General features: G+C 49.5%; 1 protein-coding gene across 1 annotated transcript in view; it reads left to right on the top strand.

The window, feature by feature from the left end:
* The window catches only part of LOC123587446 (SV2 related protein), a 78,954-nt gene that overhangs the window by 19,929 nt on the left and 39,438 nt on the right, over window positions 1–19,587 (top strand). Inside the window, exons 3-5 of the mRNA XM_045457209.1 lie at window positions 4,647–4,732; window positions 6,045–6,143; window positions 11,384–11,455. Of these exons, the coding sequence (XP_045313165.1) occupies window positions 4,647–4,732; window positions 6,045–6,143; window positions 11,384–11,455 (257 nt within the window). The remainder of the gene's footprint in view (window positions 1–4,646; window positions 4,733–6,044; window positions 6,144–11,383; window positions 11,456–19,587) is intronic.

Raw genomic sequence — 19,587 nt, 5'->3', positions numbered from 1 at the left:
GGCTCTGCATTTGGGATGTCAGCCTGGGCCACAGCCAGGGGCTCTGAGGTGCCAGCGTTACCTCCCCAGATAGCACTCTCAGAGGTATCTAGGGAAGGGACAGTTAGGAGGGCCCAGAGGGCCCAGAGGTGACACTGGGAGTGTGGGCAGGCCTACATGGCTGACTCCAGCAGATAAGGTTACATCACAATCCCTGCCAGTCGGCTTCATTGCACAACACTCAGCTGAGGACAGCAGCGGCGATGATGATGACGGTGATGGTGGTGATGTTAGTGGTGATGGTGATGATAGTGTAATGATGGTGGTGAGGTGACAGTGATGATGATGGTGAGGAGGAGGAGGAGGAGGGGGAGAATGATGAGGAGGAAGAGGATTCTGATGATGATGGCAATGATGATGATGGTGGTGATGATGATGGTGATGATGGTGGTGATGATGATGGTGATGATAGTGATGGTGATGGTGGTGATGGTGGTGATGATGTTGCTGATGATGTTGGTGATGATGGTGATGATGGTGGTGATGTTGATGATGGTGATGATGGTGGTGATGGTGGTGATGATGGTGATGATGGTGGTGACAATGTTGGTGATGGTGGTAATGGTGATGATGGTGATAATGTTGGTGGTGAGGTGACGGTGATGATGATGGTGTGGAGGAGGATGATAATGGTAGGAAGAGGATGATGATGGTGAGGAGGAGGAGGATGATAGTGATGATGGCAAATGATGGTGATGGTGACAACGGTGATGGTGGTGGTGATGAAGAGGATGGTGATGATGGTGGTAATGACGGTGATGGTGATGATGGTGGTGATGATGGTGATGGTGGTGATGGTGATGGTGGTGATGTTGGTGATGATGATGGTGATGATGGTGATGATAGTGGTGATGATGGTGGTGTGGAGGAGGATGATAATGGTAGGAAGAGGATGATGATGGTGAGGAGGAGGAGGATGATAGTGATGATGGCAAATGATGGTGATGGTGACAACGGTGATGGCGGTGGTGATGAAGAGGATGGTGATGATGGTGGTAATGACGGTGATGGTGATGATGGTGGTGATGATGTTGGTGATGATGGTGGTGATGGCGGTGATGGTGGTGATGGTGATGGTGGTGATGATGGTGGTGATGATGGTGGTGATGATGGTGATGATGGTGGTGATGATGTTGGTGATGGTGGTAATGGTGATGATGGTGATAATGTTGGTGGTGATAGTGATGATAGTGTAACGATGGTGGTGAAGTGATGGTGATGATGATGGTGAAGAGGAGGATGATAATGGTAGGAAGAGGATGATGATGGTGAGGAGGAGGAGGATGATAGTGATGATGGCAAATGATGGTGATGGTGACAACGGTGATGGCGGTGGTGATGAAGAGGATGGTGACGATGGTGGTAATGACGGTGATGGTGATGATGGTGGTGATGACAGTGATGGTGATGATGTGGTGGTGATGGTGATAGTGAGGATTATGGTGTTAGTGATGAAGAGGATGATGATGGTGGTGGTGATGGTGATGATGATGGTGGTGCTGGCGGTAATGGTGGCAGTGGTGATGAAGACGATGACGATGATAGTGATTATGGTGATGGTGATAATGGTGATGGTGCTGATGATGTGATGGTGGCGGTGGTGATGAAGAGGATGGTGATGGTGATGATGGTGGTGGCGGTGATGATAATGATATTAGTGATGGCAAAGATAATGGTGGTGGTGGTGTTGATGATAGCATAATGATGATGGTGAGATGGTGGTGATGATGGTTGTGGTGGTGGTGGTGGTGGTGATGGTGATGATGCTGATGGTAGTGATGATGAAAGTGGTGATGGTGGTGATGATGGTGGTGGTGATGGTGATGATGATGGTGGTGGTGATGGTGGTGGCGGTGACGATAATGGTGGTGGTGATGGTGATGATAGTGTAATGATGGTGATGATGGTGATGATGGTAGTGATGATGGTGGTGGCGATGGTGGTGGTGGTGATGGTGATGGTGGTAATGGTGGTGATGGTGGTGGTGGTGGTGAAAATGGTGGTGATGGTGGTAATCATAGTATAATGATGATGGTGAGCTGGTGGTGATGATGATGATGATGATGATGGCAATGGTGATGTTGATGGTGGTGGTGGTGACGGTGACCATAGTGACAGGAGCAGTGGACATTGGCTGAGGATTACTCTGGGCCAGGCGCTGTAAGTACCTTGCCCAGGGTCACACACCCCAAAATGAGCAAAGCTGGAATGACAGCCAGGCAATTCTCAGAGCCCACCTTCGTACCCATGATCCTGTGCTCCTCTGAGTAGAGCTAGTCAAACAAGAGACACCCGAGGCGATGCTGTGGGACCTGGTCTCCCCTCACACACAATGCTGATGGATGAGAACATCCCATGCATTCCTGGAAGGCCCGAGATTCCCAACACGAGAGAGGGTTCGTGACTCAAACCCAAGGCCTGTTGTTGGCAGATCTAAGGAGGCAATGACTGGGGAGGGGGCAGGCAACAGTTGGGAGCAGTGGCTTTACTCCCAGGCTGATCCGACTCAGCTCCAGGATCTACAATGTGGCAGTCGCATGCCACTGGACAAGTCCTTGTCCTGCTCTGCAAAACGGAGCTGGGACTGGGTCTGAGCTAATGGGTGAGACGGGGATGAAAGGAGACAGTGAACGTCAAGGTCTTCATGCAGTGCCTGGCCCATGGTGAGCCATGAAACATGCACCATTATTCTGTTATTACTGTTTTTACTACTGACGCTGCTGTAGGACTTACTCTGCTTTCTCCTCTGTATTTTTTTGCTGGAGGAAACTCGATCCTGCTGGTGTGATAGACACCAGCTCACACTTCTGGAGAAAATTGTGATCGATGTAAGAGGCCCATGATGGAAACTCGAAAAACATGACAATCCCAGCAGGGGCTGATGAGATCCTCAGAAGCAGCCCACAGAAGGGCCACCCAGTGTGCTCCTTTAGTATTTTTAGTTTGCAATTAACGTGTTTTGGAAACCACTTTAGATTCACAGAGAAGTTGCAAGCGGAGTTCAGAGAGCTCCCTCAGACCCTTCCTGCAGCCTCCCTTGACATTAACATCTTACCGGGCTACGGTGCATTTGTCAGAACGAAGAAACGAACACTGATGCAATACCTTTTACTAAATCCCAGACTTTTTTTTAAGTTTTTAAATTTATTTTTTAAGAGAGAGAGAGAGAGAGAGAGCACGCTCAGGCTTGCCAGAACAGGGGAGGGACAGAGAGAGAAGGAGAGAGATAATTCCAAGCAGACTCCGTGTTGCCAGTGCAGAGCCCAATGCGGGGCTCGAACTCACGCACCGTGGGATCATGACCTGAGACGAAACCATTGAGTCGGATGCCCAACCAACCGAGCCTAAACCCCAGACTTTTGATTCAGATTTCCCCAGTTTTTCCAGCCGTGCTGTTGCAGGGCTCAGTCCAGCCAACTATGTTGTATTTAGTCTTTCCATATTTTTCGAAAACACTTACGAGCTGATCGATTATATCCTATTTTTTTCTGAGCACACAAATAACATATGCTGCTTTGGAGAGCATTTTCCACATTCTAGAAAGGCACAAAGTTGGAAAGTTACAAAGATGACTGTGAACAGTTTGTGGACACTCAATCTTACTGCTCTTGGAGAGCACACACACACATACCTAATTTTACCACAACCACAGCCCTTAAGGGTGCACACCTATCTCCAGTTACCTTTTTCACTTAAGGATATAATGCCGACACCTTTCCACCTGAGTGCAGCGGCATTCTGCTTTCGAAAAGTCTTTCTTTCCTGACTCTGGAAGCAATACGTTGTAGGAAAAAAAAAAAAAGCCTAAAATCTCAGAGGATTTCTCCCTTCCTCTCTCCAAAGACAATAAGAATGAAACCATAATGTAAAGTTTTGTATGTATTCCATGCATATACACATACGTACATTCAAATGCATACACATACACACAGGCATGTGATTCCAAGAAGAGAATCACACTAAACATGTTTTCCATTTTACTTTGGGTTTTTAAGTTTATTTATTTATTTTGAAAGAGAGAGAGAGAGAGAGAGAGAGAGGGAAGGCATGTGCAAGTGGGGGCAGGACAGAGAGAGGGAGAGAGAGAATCCCAAGCAGGCTCCGTGCTGTCAGCACAGAGCCCTGGGGGGGGGGGGGGCTTGAGCCCACAAACTGTGAGACCACGACCTGAGCCAAAACCAAGAGTTGGACACTTCACTGCCTGAGCCACCCAGGCGCCCCTGTTTTGCTTTATTTTAAAAAAAAATTAATAATGTTGTGTGCATATGCACATTCTTTTTAACAGGCAGGTCATATGTCCTAACGTCAATATATACAAATGTATATACAATCATGATCTACATAATAGTTTATTTAACCAACCCCTGTTGGTAGACATTCTGGGTTTTCCAGTTTTCCCTTTTACAAACCATGCTGCAGTGGGCTTTGTGGCCAGATAGCTCTTCATATTGGCTGGAATGTTTTTCTAGGATGACGTTTCTAGAAGTAGTATGTGCTGCCTTTACTAAGCTTGGCTGTGGACCCTCCCCCTTCCCAGACACCCCCACACGAGGACAACTGCAGGGTGCACTCATTCCTTCGTCCCCTCCCCTTTTCTCCTTTTCCAGATACTTTCATGGTGGAAGACGCGGTAGAAGCCATTGGGTTTGGAAAATTTCAATGGAAGCTGTCGGTGCTCACGGGCTTGGCCTGGGCAAGTATTTGTGGGCGTGGTGACCTCACCTTCAGTCTCTAAGACCACCCCCCCCCCCCCCCCGGGCTGCTCAAGTGGGTTCTAGGGGCTGTACAGAAGGACATAGTTGTCTCCACCTGAAGCCTTTGCTTGAATCAATAAAAGTTTGTGTTGCATGACCCTGGTGATCTGCAGATCTGCCCTTGGGGGTAGTTTGGGTGTGGTTGGCCCTGGCCCTCAAGGGGGCTTTGAAGCTTCTGGCTAAAGAAGTGGTTCTCAACCCTTTGGGGCTCGGGGTTGCTATAAGATTACGGTGTCATCTGTGGAGCTCACCCTAGGTAAACACACACAAATAAAAATGTGCTTTCTGCTTCGAGAGGCTCATGGTCCCTTGTTAAAAATCCCCTAATCTTCCTCTAGCACAGCGCAGCTAGACCTTTGTTTTTTTTTTTTAATGTGTATTTTTGAGGGAGAGACAGAGTGCGATGGGGGAGGGACAGAGACAGGGGGAGACACAGAAGCCAAAGAAGACTCCAGGCTCTGAGCTGTCAGCACAGAGCCGGACGTGGGGCTCAAACCCACAAGCTGTGAGTTCATGACCTGAGCCGAAGTCAGACGCTTCACCGACCCAGCCACCCAGGTGCCCCTGCAGCTAGACCCTTAACACAGTGGAAATGGATTTTTGTGAATGCTGCATGACCTATTTTTTCAAATGGATCTCTAATTTCCCCACCTCATTCCTCCCTCCTAATTTGAAAAGCCTCCCATATTATCCATCACATTCCCGTGGCTACACGGGGCTGCTTCTGAACTCTCATTTCTGTCTAGTCTCATAAAGGTACCATGGTGTGTGATCACTGGAGCTTCCTAGTATGTGTTAATTATTAGAAGGTCATACTTGTTAACGGAACTGACAATTCTGCATGAACAATGACCTATAAACCAAAGCCAAGCTAGTCTTTAACTGAGCCAACGAAAAAAGATCATGGTCTGTCTGCCTCTACGAAAAAGTTTTTCTGGGATTTTAGAAGCATAATAACATTTCCCCACTTCGTTTGGGGGGGGGAGGAGTGCCTCTGTTTCTTCAACACAGAAACACGCAGAGAGAATGTTACACGCCCCTTTGTCAATTCCCACATGGTAACATTCTCTTTTAACTACCGGAGTTTGCAGTGTGTTTTGGTGCGTGGTAGGGCGCTCAGCAGCCGCCAGTGGAAGAGGGGTTTTCTACGTGCTCTCCTAGGGGTCATGGACTTGGTGGGGGCGCAGCCGCCCCGCCCCCGGCGCCGGGCAGACCCGGGCTGGCCTCACCGTGATTGCTTCCTCCCTGCAGATGGCCGACGCCATGGAAATGATGATCCTGAGTATCCTGGCTCCCCAGCTGCACTGCGAGTGGAGACTCCCCAGCTGGCAGGTTGCGTTGCTGACCTCGGTAGGCACCCTCCCTCCCCTCCCCCCCGGCCCTCGGGTCTCCTGTGGCCTTCAGGACACCCCCTAGGGTGCTTTGTGGGGTGAAAGGCTCAGGCTGAGCAGGACAAAAATAAAACCCAGGTTGGAAACCACTGATCCCATCCCTAACTCCTCTGTGCACCTCAAACATCGGTGGCAGGTTTGTGGCAAATACTGCTCCCCCCAGGAGTCCCAGGACGTGAGGTCCCAGACATTCTGCTCAGTGGCTGGGAAGCTGGAACCCACCGGGGCATAAAACTTTCAAGCCTCCCGGCAAAAAGGAGATGCCGGTTCCTCCCACGACCAGGGAGATCTGAACACTGAAAGGACACAGTGCCTGACACATAGTAGGTGTTCCGTAAATGGTAGGGAGCGTTGCTCCCTGGCATGGAGGCTTGAAGGAGAGTGAGGGAGAACCCTCCGTATTTGTCAGGGGAGCTCAGCAGCAGCCCTCTACAAGGGAGGGGAACGGCCAGGCTGGATAAGAGGATAATAATGGCACAAAAGCTAATATTTCTTAAGCTCTTGCTGTGCAAAGGGCTTTACATATATTGTATGCAATCCATGCATACTATGTATTGTACTCTTTAATCCTCACAACCCTAGGAGGCAGGTACTATTGTTAGCTGAGGAAAATGAGGCACAGAGAGGTTAAGTCACTCACGAAAGGTCACACAGCCTAGCCACTGGCAAAGTACAGTAATTGCTAGCTAGGAGCACCTCCAAGAATGCTACAACTGTTCTGGAATGGCCTGAGTGCCTTCAGCAACCAGGACTGGTCCGATACCAGCAGTAAAGTTGTACAGCCCTGTGGGAGGAGTTTATGAAACTCCAGTGTTTTGCGGTTTAGTCACCTAGACGTGTGACCTTGAGTGAGGCACTTTCCGGCTCTATTTCATCACCTGCAAAACGGAGGTGATCATGCCTGTTTTCCTGCCAACAGCAAAATGTGTACAGTGCCTAGCACCCGGCAGGGTGCTGAGGGTTTGACACGCGTTATCTTTTTAACCTTCTCAACCCTGTGAAGGAGGTGCTCTTCTCACTCCCGTTTCACAGATACGGAAACTAAGGCTCAGAGAGGCGTGGTGACCTGCCCGAGCTCCCACAGCCCATAAGAGGCTCTGCTGGGCCAAGAGCGCTCCCTTGGGGGAGAAAAACTGGGGGGAATGTGGGGGAGGGGATGCTTAATTCTTCCGGGGCACAAGGATAGCACATCATTAAGGGAGCAGTTCACCCCAAGACAGCAGTGGTCAAACATTTTTTGCTCTCGGTCATTTAGAAGAGATTTTTCTAAAAACTAGGCCGGTCCTGGGACTTTTCTAGGTTTTAAAATTGACATTCAGGGTCTTTATTTTCTTTTTCTTTTTACTTCTTTTCAAAGTTATTTATTTCTCCTGAGAGACAGCACACGTTGGGGAGGGGCAGAGAGAGCAGAGACAGAATCCCAAGCAGGCTCTGAGCTGTCAGCACAGAGCCCGACCTGGGGCTCAAACTCAGGAAGCCACGAGATCAGAACCTGAGCTGAAACCAAGAGTTGGACGCTTAACCCGGCTGAGCCACCCAGGCACCCCTACTTTTTTTTTTTTTTTTACTTTTTAAAAAACTTTTCAAAAAAAAATTTTTTTTTTCAACGTTTATTTATTTTTGGGACAGAGAGAGACAGAGCATGAACGGGGGAGGGGCAGAGAGAGAGGGAGACACAGAATCAGAAACAGGCTCCAGGCTCTGAGCCATCAGCCCAGAGCCCGACGCGGGGCTCGAACTCACGGACCGCGAGATCGTGACCTGGCTGAAGTCGGACGCTTAACCGACTGCGCCACCCAGGCGCCCCACGTTTTATTTATTTAGAGAGTGAACGCAAGTGGGGGAGGGGCAGGGAGAGAATCCCAAGCAGGCACTGAGCTGTGAACAGAGCTCAGTCTCACAAACCATGAGATCATGACCTCAGCCAAAATCAAGAGTCAGCACTTAAAGTACTGAGCCACCCACGTGTTCCACCTGTTTTTTGATTTTTGATTTTTTTACTTTTTTTTTGGACATGAAATGTTTTTGAATTGTAGGTTACAGACGCTTTCTGGTGTATTGGAAATATAAAACTAAATAAAATTTCAAATCACTTTTTCAAATGTGTCCAATGGAATTGAACTAGTTATCTGATACCCACCACACCATGTTTTTTTTTTTTTTTTTTCCAACGTTTATTTATTTTTGGGACAGAGAGAGACAGAGCACGAACGGGGAAGGGGCAGAGAGAGAGGGAGACACAGAATCAGAAACAGGCTCCAGGCTCCGAGCCATCAGCCCAGAGCCCGACGCGGGGCTCGAACTCACGGACCGCGAGATCGTGACCTGGCTGAAGTCGGACGCTCAACCGACTGCGCCACCCAGGCGCCCCCACACCATGTTTTAAAATAACATGAATAAGGCCTTCAGAAGCACTTGGAGGGGCGCCTGGGTGGCGCAGTCGGTTGAGCGTCCGACTTTGGCTCAGGTCATGATCTCTGGTCCATGGGTTCGAGCCCTGGTTGGGCTCTGTGCTGACAGCTCAGAGCCTGGAGCCTGCTTCAGATTCTGTGTCTCCCTCTCTCTCTGCTCCTCTCCCTCTCGTGCTCTGTCTCTCTCTCTCTCTTAAGAATAAATAAATGTTAAAGAAGTATTTGGAAATTCTGCATTGTCTTGTTTGCTTCTCGAGCTGGCATTTCCCTTCCATTTCTCCCTGTTTTCTCGTAGCCGTGTTTTGCTTTGCTCGAAAGCATATCATTTATCACCTGTCAGAATTTTCTGGGACAAAAATCTATAAATTTTAAATTATTGTTTTTCATTTTTCTGAGCTCATAAGGTTCTAAGTATTGAAATTTTTCTCCTGCACTGAGTTATCGTGATAATTTTTAGTAATGTACAATAGATCAAAACAAGAAGGAATTAACTCTGATAAATATTATTAAACACAAGTGATTTTTTTCTCAGGAATGTACCTCTTAATGAGGGGTACGCAGTATCTCCCCAATTATGTCACGTATTCTTGGGTGATTACTTTCTGCTAAAATGAGACAGAGCTTGGCAACAGTTTCGTTCCCGTTTTCCATTTTTACTGAATGGATGTAAATACGAAGAGCTTTGTTTGCATATAAAAATTGAGGTGGGGGGGCGCTGAAGGCCTTGTGGAATAATCCATAAACTAATGCCACCTGGTTTTTTCAACAACTTCCGAGCTGCATGCTGACGAGCACACAGCAATCGCTCGTCAAAGATTATTTTTAGTGATCTAATTTGCTGACAGCTTGATTAGGCTCTCTTTCAATTTGGTTAAAAATAATAAAAAGGAATTGGAAACTGAATGACTTGCAAAAGCATTTGTAACTGTGTCATTGGTGTCCCTTTTGAGGTGTCCTGGGGGGTTTAACCTCGGAGCCCTGCGCTGTGAGGGGTACCACAGAGGCTGGGGCAGCGAGAAGTGGGAAGGGGGTGCTTGAGAAAGGGAGGTGAGGCAGGGAACAGGCGAGCGCCCTAGCCTGTTCTCAGGAAAGAGTGTGTATGGAAGCTGAGGACCCTGAAGATATTTTCTTTAAATAAAGTAGCCATGGCAGGGGGCGGGGCGCCTGGGTGGCTCAGTCAGTTGAGCATCTGACTCTAGGTTTCAGCTCAGGTCACCATCTCACAGTCCGTGGGTTCGAGCCCCACGTTTGGCTCTGCACTGGCAGCTCAGAGTCAGCTTGGGATATTCTCTCTCTCTCTCTCTCTCTCTCTGTCTCTCTGCCCCTCCCCTGCTTGCATTGTCTCTGTCTCTCTCCAAATAAAGAAATAAAACTTAAAAAAATATTTTTTTAAGTAAAAGTAGCCGTGTCTGCTCCTCCCTTGGAGTGCCTACCTCTGTGTAGCCCCTGTTTGCAGCCCGCTGCCCGAGGACATGCCTGAAGGAGTGGCTTTTGGGTCAGACAGCACTGGGCAGTGCCCTCACCTCTTTGGGCCTCAGTTACCTTGTCTGCAAAATGGGGATGATATCGGCACCCACCTCGTAGGCTGCCGCGAACATTAGGTAAGACGTCAGTATAAAGAGGTTAGTGTGCTCTCCCGCTCTTGGTGGGGACGAGGCGTGAGAGTTTAGGGTTTAGGACCTGGCTCTCCCCTCTCCTCCCTGGGATACTGAGCAGGTTTCTTAACCCTCCGAGCCTCAGGCTCCCCGTCTGTAAAATGGGGACGATCGTTCAAACCTCATCAGCTCTGTTCAACAGTAAACACTGTAACAGTGACTTTGCCGGACACACCAGTGAGCGCTTGGTGAAGGTTCCTCTTGCGAATAGCCTACAGATCTCGTTCCAACCTCCTGTCTTCTGTTGTTCATATCCTCCAAACCCTTGATATTTTCTTTTTTCTTAACTTTTTTTTTTAAATTTTTTTTTCAACATTTATTTATTTTTGGGACAGAGAGAGACAGAGCATGAATGGGGGAGGGGCAGAGAGAGAGGGAGACACAGAATCGGAAACAGGCTCCAGGCTCTGAGCCATCAGCCCAGAGCCTGACGCGGGGCTCGAACTCACGGACCGCGAGATCGTGACCTGGCTGAAGTCGGGCGCTTAACCGACTGCGCCACCCAGGCGCCCCTCTTTTTTCTTAACTTTTTAAAATTTATTTATTTTGAGAGAGAGAGAGAGAGAGAGAGCGCCAGTGGGGGGGGGGGGTGCGGGTGGGCAGAGAGAGAGGAGGACACAGGATCCCAAGCGGGCTCTGTGCTGACAGCAGAGATCCTGACATGGGGCTCAAACTCACAAACCGGGAGATCATGACCTGAGCTGAAGTCAGATGCTTAACCGACTGAGCCACCCAGGTGCCCCTACCTTTGATATTTTCTCAGCAACAGGGCAACACATTTCTTTGATGCAGTGAGAGGTTGGTTCGATGCTAGCTAGCTCTACAGCTATACTGCGTGATCCCAGCCTGTCCCGCCTACACCTGGGTGACCCTGGCCAAGGGACCTGCCCTCTCTGAGTCTCGGTTTTCTCCTCTGTAAAATGGGGCTCATGGTATCATCCACCCCACAGGATTGTTGTCAGGCTTAAAGGGTCACATGAGCGCGTAGAATACCGTTCGCACCTTAACAGGCTCTCAGCCGATGTTGGCTCATTGGTATTACTGGGATGTGATGTCACAGGTTCAATCCGTTGTTCCCTTTCTCTGTGATGCTCCGTGTCAGTGTTTAACAGAAGCTGTCTTTCCATCCACAGGTAGTCTTTGTGGGCATGATGTCCAGTTCCACCCTCTGGGGAAACATCTCAGACCAGTACGGCCGGAAAACAGTAAGGCGACCTCTCCTAAGCGCATGTCCTCCGGGTTAATCTCCATGGTGACGCTGACAGGTGGCAAGCCAGCGCTCTGCTTAGCGTTTGGGAGGCCCGATTAGCTCTGTTGAAATGCAATGAGAAATGCCATGGAAATCTCACATTCCTGGTGGGGCCCGAGCGAGCACGTTTCAGAACGCAGAAGATGCTTTGGGTGCCCTCTCCGGTCCCCTTGGCACCCCCCGTTCCCTTACACCAGGCTGGGGACAGGCAAGGGCTGGTAGATGAAGACCTCAACTTTCTTGCCCTCAAGTGAATCATCTGTCAATCCCAGCAGGATTGAGCTCTGGGGCCCACCGTGGGAACCTGCGCATGAAGGTACCCTGAATTGTCTGCCTGCCCCACCCCTCCCGGGATCACCACCCAAATAAACTAGAATTCCGGTGTCAGGGTCTGCTGCTGGGGAGGCCCAGCCTAAGGCACGACATGAAATGGATTTGCAAGCAAGAAGCAAGAAGGGAGCTTGCAGGTCTGGCATTGCCATGAGCTCTCAACTGTTTTATTTGTTACTTCATGATCCCCTTTGTATGTTACGCTGCTCACGTTTTGCGGGGCTTCGCTTGGGTTCTTTGATACCTTCAGTGTGTGCGTGCGAACTTAGGCCTGATGGGAGAAAAGATCTGTGTAGATCGAGGCAGGCTTTACTTGGTTAAGTGCCTTGCTCGGGAAAAGCCGCCCCTGCTTTATCGTCCTCTTCAGCCCGCGGTTTCCTCAGAGGCAGGGTGGTATAGTGGTTACGTGCTTGGGCTCTGGAATCAGGTGGACCTGGGTTTAGTCCCTGGGTTTAGTCCCCTGCCACTCCTGGCTGTGTGACCTCAGGCAAGCGATTGACCTCTCTGGGCATCGATTTCCTCAAACATGTAAAGAAAACATAGCAGCGTCTACATTGGAGGGTTAATTGAGATCCTGAGTTATGAATGGCTTTGTAGAACGCCAGGCACATCAGCGACACAGGACACATGTCAGCTGGCATCGCAGTGATAGCATTTCTGACAAATTCCCAGGTGATGCTGTTGCCACGGCTTATCTGAGGCCCGTACTTTGAGAACTATTGGCTTAGACTAGTTTAGACTCTCTAAACCAGCTTAGAATTCTGTTAGGAAGGAAGAAGGGAGATATGGATGCCGAGTAGGTAATAGGCAGGGCCCGCTGTAACCCGCATGCCATGAGCTGCAAAGAAAACAGTGGCTTGGGGGCGCCTGGGTGGCGCAGTCGGTTAAGCGTCCGACTTCAGCCAGGTCACGATCTCACGGTCCGTGAGTTCGAGCCCCGCGTCAGGCTCTGGGCTGATGGCTCAGAGCCTGGAGCCTGTTTCCGATTCTGTGTCTCCCTCTCTCTCTGCTCCTCCCCCGTTCATGCTCTGTCTCTCTCTGTCCCAAAAATAAATAAACGTTGAAAAAAAAAAATTAAAAAAAAAAACCAAAAAAAAAACAGTGGCTTGTATGGCAGGCCCTATACCAACCATGATACGTGCTTGGTGCTATTATTGTTCTGATGTTACAGAAGGGGAAACCGAGGCACAGAGCATGGGCAGTTTGCCCAAGGCCACTTAGTTTGTGTGTCACAGGGCCAGGTCTTACTCTTTCTGAGTCTAGACTCTTCCCTTAACTGTGATGCCAGCGGCTTGAATGTGTAGGTGCTCAATCAATAAGTGTTGCCTCGATGAGTGAATGAATGAATGAATGAATGAGTGGCTGAACAGTGCAGTCCAGCTGCAGCCCCTCCCACTGTGGCTGGGCCGGAAACACGTGGGCCAGCAGGCACCTGGGAGACACTGACTAATAAAACCACCAAGAAGTGGCTGGGGCAGGACCAGAGGCAGCCAGGCTGGTAAACCAACAGCGGCCGTGGTAGCTCGGGGACGCTTGGTTGGTTTTAGAGACTGGGGAGGTCAGTGGGGATGACCTCTCCAGCCTCCGAAAAGAGGACAGAAGCTGGATTACCCTGGTCTCCAGGAAGTAGCTCCCTAAACTCTGCCCCATACACACCCTCCCACCCGCTTCCTTTTTCTGGAGGGTGTAAGTCATTGCTTTAAGGATTTTCTGGCTGGAAGATAGAACAGACCAGAGCTGGGGTGGGGGTGGGGGCGGAGGAAGGGAAAGATAGAGGGAAGGAGGAAGGAAGGGAGGGAGGACGGACGGAAGGAGCACCCCTTAAAATAAAACAGAGCCATTTCTTGGGCAGAATTGCAGCAGTTAAAGGAGTTGTAAATGTGTGGCTGAGGCTGCACCTAACACTGGCCCTCGCGCTTTTCAAATAATCGAAGGAAAAAGCTCTTCTAAAGTCTTCACGTGGCTTCCTCCTGCGCAGACTGGGCACGGGGTGGACGACCTGTCCCACTGGCTCTGGCTAAAGAACAGTTTTTATTTACTTGCCCCTGAGGCCAACAGGCATATGCACAAAAAATGCAGGAACCCATAACAAGGAACTTTCCTCTGCCCCAAATTCTATTACTCAATTGCTGAATCACGAAGCCATGAGGAGTACAAGGGGAAAGAAGTGAAAATACCTGAATCTGGGGCCTGGGTCTGCCCCCGGGGTGACTCAAGTTATCCCGCCCTTCTTGGGGCCTCAGTTTCTTTATGTCAGAGGAGATTGGATTCAATAATAACTGATAGTGATAGCTACCATGTACAGAATTCCCCAAACTGAAGGGCAAATGGGTTTGTCGTCCCTTGTGTCTGTTCTAATCGCTCAGTAGGGGATGCCAGACGCATGGATTTGAGGAGTCAGAAGGCTCAGTGGGACGGTGCTGTGATCGATTAGTGATGTCTGCCAGGGGCACAGGACAGGAGGATGGATCAGTGAGTGCAGTATACCCCTTGAGGGAGGTGGCTGTGCCTGCTTTGCTCACTGGGGTGGGCTGGCATTTGGCAGGGCCTTATAGCAGCCACTCCTTGTAAATACTTCGTGAGTGGCTGAACAGGATGGATGAAAATCAAATCTCCTTGTTGCCACTTTCTGCTTCTCTCTCATCCTCTCCAGACCAGCAAGTGACTTTACTGATGAGTGTTCTTTCTTTATGGAAAGTCCACAAAGGTCATTAGCTTGTGATCCCCGGAAAGAGGGTGTTCACTCTGTCATTAATGTCAGTCATGCCTACGGTGTTCCCAGGAGGTAGCCCTATAGGACGTAGATGTCTTCATTTTTCTGCTTGGTCTCAGAGGAGAAAACTATGGCTTATATTTTAAAGAGATTTGTAGGGGCACCTGGGTGGCTCAGTTGGCTAAGCATTGGACTTCAGCTCAGGTCACGACCTCACAGTTTGTGAGTTCGAGCCCCACATCGGGCTCTGTGCTGACAGCTCGGAGCCTGGAGCCTGCTTCGGATTCTGTGTCTCCCTCTCTCTCTCTGCCCCTCCCCTGCTCATGCTTGCTCTCACGCTCTCTCTCTCTCTCAAAAATAAACATTAAAAAAAAGAAAATTAAAAAAAAAATTTTTTTTTTTAATTTTAAAAGATTCATAGGTGGGTTTTCAGTAATGCCATTTACTGAATCTTGTGAGTCCTGAACACATTTTGGCAACTTCTAGAATAGTAGTTCTCAATGGGGGAGGGGGTGGGCAGGTTTTGTCTCCCCCTTCCTCCCAGGGGACCCTCAGCAAGGTCTGGAGACGTTTGTGGCTATCACAAGTCAGGGGAGGGGTGCTCCTGGCATCTAGTGAGTAGAGGTCAGAGATCCTGCTTGATACCCCAAAGTGCAGAGGACAGTCCACACCACGATGAATTGCCAAGTCCAGAATGGGAAGGGTGCCAGGGCTGAGAAACCAGGCGCCCAGAGAGAATGCCCGTATCGTGAAGAATTCATTCTTCACCGACTTATTGCATAGCCTGGGACTGCTCCGCCCTAATTTCCTGTTTACCTCCAGCGCTCACTGGGACACGTGAAATGCTAAGGTGACATCCCCGTGAGAGCACGGGCTCTGAGATCTGACTGCTAAGATTCCAATCCCGGCTCTTCCACAGACAGGCTGCTGCGTGACCCCGAGCAAGTGACTCAGCCTCCCCGTGCCTCAGTTTCCTCCTCTCTTCATGGGATAAAAATAGCCTCTCTTCCCCAGGGGTGTTCTAGGAGTAAATGGGCCCTTGCACCGAGAGGTCTGGGCACAGAGGAAGCAACTCGTAAATGTCCGGCAGTGTTCCCATCATTTGCCAAGTTCAGGGTGCCGATAAGTGGCAGTGCCGGTGTTAAAAATGCAGGTGTGTCTGGCTCGAGTCCACATCCTTGGCTGCTGGGAGACATAACTGAGTTATCCCCCGGGAGTCAGTTGACCAGTTGGACATTCATCCGTTCCAAAGAGATGAAGCTTGGGTAGAGTGGTCCACACAAAGCTGGCACAACCGGAGAGGAGAGAAAGCGCCCCAGACTGCAGGGCCCCCTCCTCCCTGCGTGGAATTCTGGCCCAACCGCAGGGAGGACGGATCAGGTTCTAATTATAAAGCCTCTGTAGAACTCCTCCAGAAACCGAGGGTGAGCCGGGCAGCTGGCGAGCTTTAGCAAGCGCCAAGAATCTCCTCCTAGCTCCTTGATCTGCCTCCGCCCAGCTGGGAGGCTTCTGGGAGGGCGTCTGCTCCATGACTTTGCAGGGGAATCACATAAGGGGTTCGGACTCAGTGGGCCACTTTGATTCCTACAGAAGTCTCTACACCCTGCGGGCCTGTGGCAGCCGCAGAAAGGAAGGGCAGCTGCAGGCGTGTGGCCTCGCAGGGATGAAGATACACACCCAGGTTCCTAGTCCCATGCTTCACCCCTTCTGTCGAGCGAGGGAGGCGTAGGCAGGTTTTTTCACTTCTCGGAGCCTCAGTTTCCCCATTTTCCCCTTCCGGAAAATAGGGTTGACAAGAGGAGGAGTTCAGAGGATTGCAGGGAGGGTTATGTAAGAAATGTATGTAATGCACTTAGAATGATGTCTACTAACACATGCTTAGCCCGTGATCCCTGGTAACTATTATCGGCTGTGACTCGAAGAAAACACAATTTAGAATATGATCAGGTCACTCTCTGGTTCAAAGTCTACAGATCCAGCCTGGGTGGCTCAGTCGCTTGAGCATCCGACTCTTGATTTCGGCTCAGGTCATGATCCCGGAGACGTGGGATCAAGCCCCGTGTTGGGCAGGCTCCACACTCAGAGTGGAGCCCACTTAGGACTCTCTCTCTCTCTCTCTCTCTCTCTCTCTCTCTCTCCCTCTACCCCCTCCCCCGCTGGCGCTCACTCTCTCTCTCTCTCTCAACTAAAATGAAAAAAAAAAAATTCAAAAGCTGTAGGTCCATGCCCTCTATGTCATTTATAGGTAAAGGGGGGAAGGAGGGCGACAGGCAGGCAACAGGCCTCTCATCCCCGTATTTTGAGGACCCCCAGGCCCCTTTGCCCCGTGACTGTTTTCCCCGTCCTTGTACATGACTGGAGAACACCACCGGGGGCCGAGTAGACGGTCTTCCGAGGCTGAGCAGTGCTCATGACAATGACATCAGCAGGCTCCTTTTGGCGGTTGCAGACCCAGAACCCGAGTGGCAGTAAGACCCTAAGCCTTGGAGCAGCAGCTTGAAGCCTTTGCAGGCTGCAGGCTGTAAACCCTTGAGCCATGAACCCAGTATGGCCTACCCAGGTGTTTCATTTAACCCGTACGATAGGGGACAGGATTTGGAGTCAGTTGCCTCTGTTTCAAAAATGTATTTTGCATAAAAATAAGGAGTTGTTTTTGTTTGTTTGCTTTTTGTTTTTGGTGGGTTTTTTTTTTTTTTTTTTTTTTGATAATTGGGCGATCCGGCAGCCCAGGGTCCACATTTCGTGATGGCAACTTTGGGCTAGAGCTGAGTAGAGGTCGACAAGACAGGTCAAGGTCTCTTGCGTTCACTCGGACCCACCTGTCCTTTGCTCTATGATATTGTCACATACGTTCTTGGTCAGAGGCAATGGGAACCACCAAAGGCCCAGGAGGAGGGGAGGGGCTCATTGGAAATACAACCTGTCATTGGGGGTTGGAAACCCTGACTCCAGTTTTGACTCTGCTGACCTTGGACAAATCGCTAGACTACTGTGACCCTCCCTGCCGCTGGTTTGTAAAGTGGGAGTGGAAACAGCAGCCTCTTTCCACCAGCCGCCCGCGAGGACCCGGTGTTAACGACGTGACAATGAATTGCAAAATGCAAATCCGAGTTCTGTGAAGTCAGAGACTCTGACTGCCACGTCCCCTGTAGCCTGGGACAAAGGCCCGTGTTTAGCAAACAGCAGGCACTCAATATATGCATGGCAAAGGGATGAATGAATGAATAACAGTATCTTGACTGCCAGGCGCTCAAGTGCTCCATATATGCGTATTGAACAAATGAATGAATGATGCATAACAGTACCTTTAGTTCTGGGCACACAGCAGGTGCCCATTACATGTATATTGAATGAGTGAATGAATGAATGAATGAATGTATATAGCATTATCTCTAGTGTCTGGCATACAGCAGGCGCTTGATATACGCTTATTGTTGAATGAATAATTGAATGAGCCAGCTAACGGATGCGTAATGTCTATACTTCTATCTGTAGAGCTTGGCATACAAGGGATGCTTAGTATAAATGAGTATGGAAGAAAAGGAGAGAGAAGAGGGAGACGAAGAAGCCAACGATCCGAAAGGCGGGACAGATGTTAGGCAGAATGACAAGTGAGGTTAACGAAAAGCTCCAAGGCCCGGAGACGTTTCTGCAGAGTCCCGAGCAGTGCTCGTGCCTTTGCAGTAGCCCTGACGGTATTCACGAAGGGTTGCTGAGCCCTCATTTCCTGGCCAGCTGGAAAGCTCTGGTGTCAGCGGGCCAGTGCAGAGCCAGCTGCAAGTGTGCTGTGACCCCACAGGACAGGTCAGCATGCAGGTCTTTGCTGCCTAGCATGGGGTCCCACGGTGACCCCAGCGGGATAACGCAGCTCCCGGGTCGTCCCTCGAGGGAGGCTTAGCTTGCAGGTGCCAGCCTGGGTGCCCTTTTCTCTTACCCTCTCCTCTTCTCCTTCTGTTTTCCTTCTTTCCTTTCATTTTCTCTGCTGCTAATGATACCCTGTTTCTGATTCAAGATGCCTTGGGTTCCAAGGAAGCAAACCCCTCTTAAATTAGCTTAAGCCAAAAGAAAGGAAGTAAGCATATGTGTGGCAGGTACCGATTTCACAGTCATGGGTTTTAGGGGAGCAGAAATGGGGCTTTATTATTGTTGCAATAGATCCAGAGCTCCCTAGGCTTTCCTAATTCCTATCCCACCTGTTTTGGTATGCACTTAATAGTGTTCTTTATTAGCAACTTTGTTTAAAAAAAAAAAAACAACACCTCAAATGCATGTTTTTGGAAAAAGAAACTTTATAGAGAGTCTTAAATAGGAAATTTAAGTAGGCGTAAATAGGAAATATCTGCAAACATGGTTACAGTGAAGGGGCGCCTGGGTGGCTCAGTCTGTGAAGCCTCGGATTTCGGCTCAGGTCATGATCTCATAGTTCGGGAGTTCGAGCCCCGTGTTGGGCTCTGTGCTGACAGCTTGAAGCCTGTTTCGGATTCTGTCTCCCTCTCTCTCTGCCCCTCCCCTGCTTGCGCTGTGTCTCTCTTTGTGTCTCAAAAATAAATAAACATTAAAAAAATTAAAAATAAATGAATAAATAAATAAGTAAATAATACAATACAATGAAAAAAAAATCCACTGTTACTAAATTCTAGTCAGTTCTGGTAGCCCCCGGCCCCAGTCTGTTAAAAAGAGATTGGCAGGTGTTTTTTTTTTTTTTTTTTTTAATTTTTTTTTTTCAACGTTTATTTATTTTTGGGACAGAGAGAGACAGAGCATGAACGGGGGAGGGGCAGAGAGAGAGGGAGACACAGAATCGGAAGCAGGCTCCAGGCTCTGAGCCATCAGCCCAGAGCCTGACACGGGGCTCGAACTCATGGACCGCGAGATCGTGACCTGGCTGAAGTCGGACGCTTAACCGACTGCGCCACCCAGGCGCCCCAGTTTTAATTTTTTTTTAAGTTTATTTATTTAAGTAATCTGTACACCCAGCGCAGGGCTCGAACTCACAACCCCAAGATCAAGAGTCACATGCCCTTCTGACTGAGCCAGCCAGGCAC

The sequence above is a fragment of the Leopardus geoffroyi genome, chromosome D3, assembly GCF_018350155.1.
Source record: "Leopardus geoffroyi isolate Oge1 chromosome D3, O.geoffroyi_Oge1_pat1.0, whole genome shotgun sequence".
NCBI classification, from domain to species: Eukaryota; Metazoa; Chordata; class Mammalia; order Carnivora; family Felidae; genus Leopardus; species Leopardus geoffroyi.
Note: the sequence above shows the minus strand (reverse complement) of the source record. Positions and strands in the feature narration are given on the sequence as shown.